The following is a 6955-nucleotide window of genomic DNA, read 5'->3' as shown; positions in this document are numbered from 1 at the left end:
CTTGAAAGTCTAACTTCTCTCCATCCTCGGTTGTCTATAAAAATCTGTTTTATGGGGTCATACACCTTTAACATTAAAGAGGGTTATAGTCAAAATAATACGAAGGTAAAAAACACAAAAACTTTTGCTCGCTGGCATGATCAACAAACTGGTTTCAGGTGATTTGACCTTTTTGACATGAGAAGATGGGCATGGTCAGCAACATTACTCAGGTAGGCAACAGTGATCAGCCTGCACTAAGGGGGCTGTCAGTGTGCTATCCCTATGTCCCGTGCACCAGGGATGTCAGACTCTGTTTACATCGTGGGCCACGTAGAGCTGTGTTTGACCCTCTGTAGGCTGGATCGGTGAAATTCTCCTGCCACTGTAAAGAAGTTTAACCACACATGGAATGATTCACATATCTTAGAAGAAGAAAACAGAAGTGCAGCTTCGACAGAACATCTCAGTTCTTCTAAAAAAAATAGATTCCGTAATAAATGGAAGAAATCTGTCAGCATGGCTCTCTGGGCTTAAACTGTAACACATAGATGTGTAAAATTACAGAAAGCTGTTAGCTTATTGCCCAGTAATGAAAAGTTTTTTTTTTCTGTAGACCCTCTATAGAAAAAAAGAAAGTTCTATTTTAGATAGTGAAAAATGCAGGAAATGTTCTGTTATTTAAATGCTTATCTGTTACTTAGGTAAATTGATGTAGTATGAGAGGCCATGGAGGAAGTCTGTCACTAGTAAATGTAAAACGTGAAAATGCAGTTAAAAGTCCAAAATCTATACCTTTCTTCACATTTTACAAAGTGGGCCCGTAGGCCAGATTAGAGCCTCTGATGTGTCCCCGGCCCATTTGACACCCCTGCCTACACCACTACGCCATCCCCACCCAGACCCGTAGATACGAAGCAGAATAGAGCCATGCTTTCATGTTGTTTAAGACCAATTCTGACCTGATCATCTGAGTGTTGCAGCAGAAGTTGAGACTCATCAGACCCGGCAACATTTTTAAATCTTCTATTGTCACATTTTGTGTGGAGTTGTAGCCTCAGTTTCTAGTTTCCTCACCGGTGTGGTCTGCTGCTGCTGTAGTTTGGAAAAATCCCAGCAGATCAGCAGTATCTGAAATAATTCTGGCACATGCAATCATGCTACGTTCAAAGTCAGTTTGCGCTTCAGCAGCTCATATGGAGCCTGTCTACATGCCTAAATGCACTGAGGTGCTGCCATGTGATTGGCTAAGATATTTGCAATGAAGATCATATCAACAATTATATGTTAACCTTTCTCATCGTCTCATAAAAGGGTCGAGAGTGTACAGAAAAACAAAAAACGTCAAAGCCAACAGATGCTCCACACAATCCATTAAATCTGCTGTCGTTTTAAAAACTTCTTTTTTCTCTGTTCCCCGCGGATGAAGGTGAAATTGAGCTGGGAACTGCCTCCTTCTTCAGACCTTTAGCTACACCCAGAAAAACAACTTCTTTTATTGAACTACCACAGATTTTATTTAACTGTAGAAAACTTACTGAACCTGAAACACCGGATAGCAGATCGTTTACGACATTCACAAACCTGAATCAGCGTGAACGTTTCTGTTTCTGACAGTTTTACATGTTGTTACGCAACATGAACGTTGGGCACCAACGTCGTTTTACTGTTTACAACATTTATCGCTTCGATTCCGCTAAACTTTAACACATGCAAAGTAGTTGGATTTATTTTTTTTAAGGTGACAAATGTGTCTCAACATATCAACGCCTGAGAGGTCACTGACACCCGACTACGACTCCACGATGTCACTTGAAGCCAGGTGAGCATGAAGCATCCAATATAACCAGGAAGAACTGCACAGTCATCAAAAATGATGTTCTCACTACATTCAAGTGTGAGGTAGGGATCTTTATCGCCGTGTACTGTGTGTTAGGTGTAAGTCTGCAGGCCACACACACGGGGTACAGCAGCAGCAGCCTGACGGACGAAAGCTCCCGGTGAGAGGCGGGCAGATAATACCGATACCAACAGCTGGTATCGGATCGATACTAGCGTGATAGGATCGTTACTTTGTTTCTATCCTTTTACGTCCCCCCGAAGGGGTCTGGGCATGCGAGTGAGGGGACCAGTAACAAATGAAAGGAAAACAGAGGTGTTTTCAGTAAATAAAATAGTCTTTATAGATAATCTTAACATAAAGAGCCGGCAACGCCGTTTAACACTAACACTTGGAAAAAGGAAAAAAGGTTGCAATAACAAAGAACACAACAACCAAACAAAAACGCCACACCAGGAGGAGGCACTTCCAGGGGCCCACAAGCTCACCCTATCACTAGCAGCAGCCCACACTACTCACATAAAGCAGCTATACTATTTCCACACCAAGAACACCCCACCCTGCTCACAGCTCATCCCCAGCTTATATGACCTCAGAGAGGTGATTGCTGACTGGGCCCAGGTGGTAAATGAGTCCAATGAGCAGCAGCTGTGTCCTGGGGAGAGAGAAGAGCAAGAGAGAGACAGAGGGGTGGAGCAAGAGAGGAGGAGGCGGAGAAAAACACCACGCCCACACAAGGGCAGTATCAGGAGGCCCAGCTAGGGCCCTAACATATCCTCTGTGGTCTGTATAAGCCCAGGTGTTTCTTGAAATGTAATAAATAAAAATATCTTCGAGAATACTGATTTACACTAGGGTCACAGCAAACATTTACTCAGCCAATCACATGGCAGCAAATTTAACAATGTAAGCATGTTGACATGTTCAAGTCGTGCTCCTGAAGTTCAAACAGTGCATCAGAATGGAGGAGAAAGGTTATTTAGGAACTTGAGATTCCCATCATAAACATGCAGCTGAAACTGCTCAGAGTTTTTGGTCCATGTTGACATGATAACCTCACACAATGTTTCCAACACTGTGCTGAATCTATGCCATGAAGAATTTAGCCCAAAGTGGTCCAACCCATTACTAGTAAAGTGTACCTAATAAAATGGCTGGTGATTGCATATTAACATTTACAACTGTTGGATGTTTCATGCACTCTAGAAATGACATTTAATACAACATTTACTCATGCCCTGGCGTGATGCTGATCGACTGTGATGATGGTTTGGAGTTCTGGGTGAATTTTTATTCTCTCAGTCATTTTTGTAATAGGTTAGTTCCCATTTTATCAGCACAACTTAACAGTGACATAATGGACTTTTTAAATAAAGCATAGATAGATTATAAGCAGCCACCACACTAAAATGAGTGCTTATAAATCGTTTTAAATGAATTTTTGTCCTAATGCAAAAAAAACCATTGAATTTAAAGACTTTAATTTAATCTCACTTTTTTTTTTTTAAGAAATTGTTTTATTATTTTAAACAGCAGTAAAAGACAGATTTTATCAGTAAGGACACACTGCTCATTGCTTTTTACTGTAAGTGGAAAAAACATGCTTATATATGTAGTCACCCCACAGAGGCCCACTTTGAGGCAGACCAATTTTCAGGTTACAGCCGTCATCTGGAAAGCACGCTGTTATCCAAATACCGCTAGTAACAAACAGGAGGCCTCTACATCTTCTTTCAGTCCAATTATTCAGCAACTGTGGTGCAAAATCTGACTAAAATGTCTCTTTCAATATCTTATACAGTAGCTCAAGGCAGTGTACCTGTGACCACAGCGAGGCCTTTGATGATGTACTGAAGTACGTCGGTAAGCTTCAGGAAAGCCACAGCCAACTTGAAGAACACTTTAAAAACTTAAATGCGAGTCACCAACGAGACTACTCTTTGCTCTTTGAGGACCTTAAAGACCTACAGAACAGGTACTATATTACTCTATACAGCTGTATAGGCTGAAACCATCTGCTGTTTTTATGTAGTGTTGTGTTTTGCAGAAGGGAATCTCTAGAAGAGCGATTCATTGACTTGACAGAACAGTATCAGAATGACGTTTGGAACTTGAAAAAAGAGTTAGCCGCCACAGCGGAGAAGAGTGCTGATCGGTCTTCTGATGCAACACAAGATTTTTATGCAAGTTTCAAATAATGTTTTCCCATGACAAGAGAAGTTGTTCCAGTATGTAACTGATGTGCTGATTCTTCCTTTCTGTACAAAATAAAAAAAAAAAAAATCCAGATTTACTCTTTACTATTCCACCTCAGGAAAAAACTCCAAAAACAGATTCTGACAGGGCTAAAAAGATGCCAGGCCCTTTTTAACCACTATAAGGGCCTGGCATCTTTTTAGCACTGACTTTGTAACTGTACTTCTCCTTGGGCAGTAGAAAACTACAATTCTGTCTCTGGCCTGCAGGAGGTGCTGGAGGCTTGTGAGAGACGCCAGTTCAAGCTGGAGCAGCAGCAGCAGAAAGAAGAGGATGCAGGGCATCCAGAGACATGGGTCAATACCACTGCACAGACAGTACTTGAAAAACTAATTGATGTATCGCTAGCCTTTATAACCGTGCTGTTGGTGGTGATGTCCACAGTGAGCAGCTGGGTGGCCCCATTTTTCAAGACAGCCCTTCTAATGCTTTGCACACTGCTTTTTCTGGTCCTTTTGTCTTTCCTGTGGAGGCACTGGGATGTTATTTTAGAGTATCACCAGTTACCCTTCTGCAATTAACATCTTGGAAACAAATAAAATGAATGCAGACACCCCTCAGTCATCTTTATTACTGCAGTGTATGGAAACTTAAATCTAGTGCATGTGTCTTACTACAGAAAGCAATAGCCCATACAGTGAAGTCCGAGTTAAACAGGAATGAATCCTTTGTTTACAGGTTCAAGGTTCGTTATTTGTCACATGCATAGTTATACAAGTATAACACAGTGAAATGTAGCCTGACACGCTCCTCAACATGTGCAAAAATGTTGCACATGTTGGACACGAATCTACAGCTGAGGATGGTCAACATATTCAGGGACATGCACCGATTTATAGAAACAGTGACTCAGTTTGGTGAGGAGCCCACTAGGTCAGCTCGTTTACACAATTGTCTGCTGAGACTTGTGCAAATATGGTTCACTCAGAAAAGCTGCCACCTGAACGTTAAGTTCAGAATGTTTGCAGATGAACAACTTTTTATTTTGAAACCAGGTTACACAGCATTATAGACTTGCTGTCATAAACTCACAATTGCAAAAATCGGTCAGGTTTCTTTCATTGTAGGGCATGTTAGACCTTCAGTAGCACAAATGCAGAAGGTCTGAAGTAAATTAGGCGCCAGATTCAATACATTTGCAATGCTTGGGGTTAGTTATTGTATAGTCTAGTATTAAAGGTAATTAGAATATACTGAAATGCACTTGAGCTAAAAACTTAGATTTATTTGATAAACGATATAAAAACAGTCTAGAATTACAAGTTCAATCTTCAGACTTTGTCCCTCATTTTCCGCTTGATTTAGAAGCCACTTTACTGTCCGCTTTGGCAACCTTGGCCTTTCCAGGCTTTGACTCCTTTGTTTTCTTTGCTTTAGTCTTGGTCGAGTCAGCAGTTTCCTCACCATCCCCAGTCGGTTTAGCTTTTTTAGCCTTTGGCTTCTTCGCTGGAGCAACCTTTGATGTAGAAGCCTCTTCATCCTTCAACTTTTTGGGAGGCTTTGAGTCCTAAAAGGCAAAAGGGGAATTTAGGAGACAGCAGTAGATTGAATGTCAGAATTTTATGACCACTGGAGAGAATGTAAACTTTACCAGACAAATAAGAGATCCTATGAAAACTGACATGTTCAGGACACTTTACCAAGCGATTAACCCCTTAAAGCTTGAATTGTAACGCAATTGCCAGAAAATTCACTTTAAGATGAATCTGACAAATGATCAAACACACTCCAAATCAAGTCATATGTAAATAAAATACATCAAATTTGCTACATCTGGCTTAAAATCCCTCCAGGATTTTTCCTCTAGTGAGGCTGTACATTTTGTTGAAATTTATAGTTCTGCAAAAGTAACATTCTGACCATGAATATAGATGTAAACTGCCATGAGCTTCATCCACATTCTTAAATACATGAAGAGTCAACTTCCCATCTAAAGCCAAACTTGCGCCCGCTCACCTCTTTGGACTTTGTTTGTCCATTTGCAGCGTCTTTCTTCTTTGTGGCACCTGTAAGAAATGACGAGTTGACACCGAGTAACAGCTTAAATTACTGCTCACTCGACGTTTAACGGTCATTCATACCCGCTTTCCCGGGCTTCTTGGCTCCATCCTTGGCTGCTTTTGGAGACTTCTTCACACTGGGCTCTGCGTTTTCGGCTTTTGGTTTAGTCTTCGGTGCAAGCTTAATAAAGACGAAACCCGTAATTGACATTTGAACTCTTCGTTTGAACCCAGCTGCAGATGTAACCTCTTACCCTAAATCTCCTCGTGGCCGTTGTCGCGCTGGAGTTTCCAGGCTTCACCAGCGTCCCATTTTCCACTCCCTTCTTCAGGTTTTTGCGAACTAAAGTCTTCAGTCTCGCCAAATCCACCGACGGATATTTTTCTGTGATATACTTCAGTATCGCCTGGGATGAAACCCCTTTGCGCGAGTCCAACGCTTGAAGTGCTTCTTTCACCATGATCGCCGTGGATGGATGAGGCGCAGCATCTACGCAGAGTAAATTTACATATAATTTTTAAAGTTCGTTCCATCTTAAAGATTTTCGCCTTTTGCGCACAGACCTGATTTCTTTTCCGGCTTCTCATCCACCGACGCCTCGCTTGTGGATGAATCAGACGGCTCAGTGGAGTATGCTGGTGGCCTTTTGGGAGGCATTTCACTAAAAGCTAAATTTAAAAACAGGACACAATAAAGGCAGACAAGCTAAAGTCTTAAAATATGCGTACTTTCCTTTTATTTGGCAACTGTCTCCGTTTTTATGCAGTTGTTTCCGGTATAATGAGACCAGGTGAACCGCATCGCACCAGGTGTGGTAAATTAGGATTTGAAAGCCACCGCGGATTCATCCAACTTAATGTGTTATCACTGAATCCTGTC

General features: G+C 41.5%; 2 protein-coding genes across 4 annotated transcripts; one reads left to right on the top strand and one right to left on the bottom strand.

The window, feature by feature from the left end:
- The first annotated feature begins 1388 nt into the window (after positions 1–1388).
- Positions 1389–4628, top strand: LOC113022440 (transmembrane and coiled-coil domains protein 1-like). 2 transcript variants are annotated; one of them, XM_026167861.2, is made up of 4 exons: positions 1389–1801; positions 3621–3794; positions 3867–4002; positions 4285–4628. In XM_026167861.2, the coding sequence occupies exons 1-4, from the start codon at positions 1728–1730 to the stop codon at positions 4594–4596; spliced, it is 696 nt and encodes a 231-aa protein (XP_026023646.1). In that variant the 5' UTR covers positions 1389–1727; the 3' UTR covers positions 4597–4628. The 2 variants fall into 2 exon arrangements, 1 of the variants encoding a protein (XP_026023646.1); XR_013909256.1 differs by lacking the exon at positions 3867–4002 and having other exon boundaries at positions 1391–1801.
- Positions 4629–5036: 408 nt separating this feature from the next.
- Positions 5037–6834, bottom strand: h1m (linker histone H1M). Of its 2 annotated transcripts, XM_080301844.1 has the most exons (6): positions 6640–6834; positions 6330–6565; positions 6157–6256; positions 6032–6081; positions 5422–5582; positions 5037–5342 (listed from the first exon to the last, which is right to left on the bottom strand). In XM_080301844.1, exons 1-6 carry the CDS (start codon positions 6731–6733, stop codon positions 5285–5287), a joined length of 699 nt encoding a protein of 232 aa, XP_080157970.1. In that variant the 5' UTR covers positions 6734–6834; the 3' UTR covers positions 5037–5284. The 2 variants fall into 2 exon arrangements, with proteins under 2 accessions (XP_080157970.1, XP_026023645.2); XM_026167860.2 differs by having other exon boundaries at positions 5280–5582; positions 6640–6825.
- Between the last annotated feature and the right edge of the window lie 121 nt (positions 6835–6955).

Source organism: Astatotilapia calliptera, chromosome 5 (assembly GCF_964374335.1).
Source record: "Astatotilapia calliptera chromosome 5, fAstCal68.1, whole genome shotgun sequence".
Lineage (NCBI taxonomy): Eukaryota > Metazoa > Chordata > Actinopteri > Cichliformes > Cichlidae > Astatotilapia > Astatotilapia calliptera.
Note: the sequence above shows the minus strand (reverse complement) of the source record. Positions and strands in the feature narration are given on the sequence as shown.

Bases quoted from the DNA above. Each gene is read 5' to 3' on its own strand.
- LOC113022440 (XM_026167861.2), top strand. From the start codon at position 1,728: ATGTGTCTCAACATATCAACGCCTGAGAGGTCACTGACACCCGACTAC. The intron at 1,802-3,620 runs GTGAGCATGAAG...TATCTTATACAG, and splicing joins ACGATGTCACTTGAAGCCAG to TAGCTCAAGGCAGTGTACCT. The intron at 4,003-4,284 runs GCAAGTTTCAAA...TCTGGCCTGCAG, and splicing joins ATGCAACACAAGATTTTTAT to GAGGTGCTGGAGGCTTGTGA.
- h1m (XM_026167860.2), bottom strand. From the start codon at position 6,733: ATGCCTCCCAAAAGGCCACCAGCATACTCCACTGAGCCGTCTGATTCA. The intron at 6,257-6,329 runs GTAAGAGGTTAC...GTCTTTATTAAG, and splicing joins CGGCCACGAGGAGATTTAGG to CTTGCACCGAAGACTAAACC. The intron at 5,583-6,031 runs GTGAGCGGGCGC...TTTGCCTTTTAG, and splicing joins GACAAACAAAGTCCAAAGAG to GACTCAAAGCCTCCCAAAAA.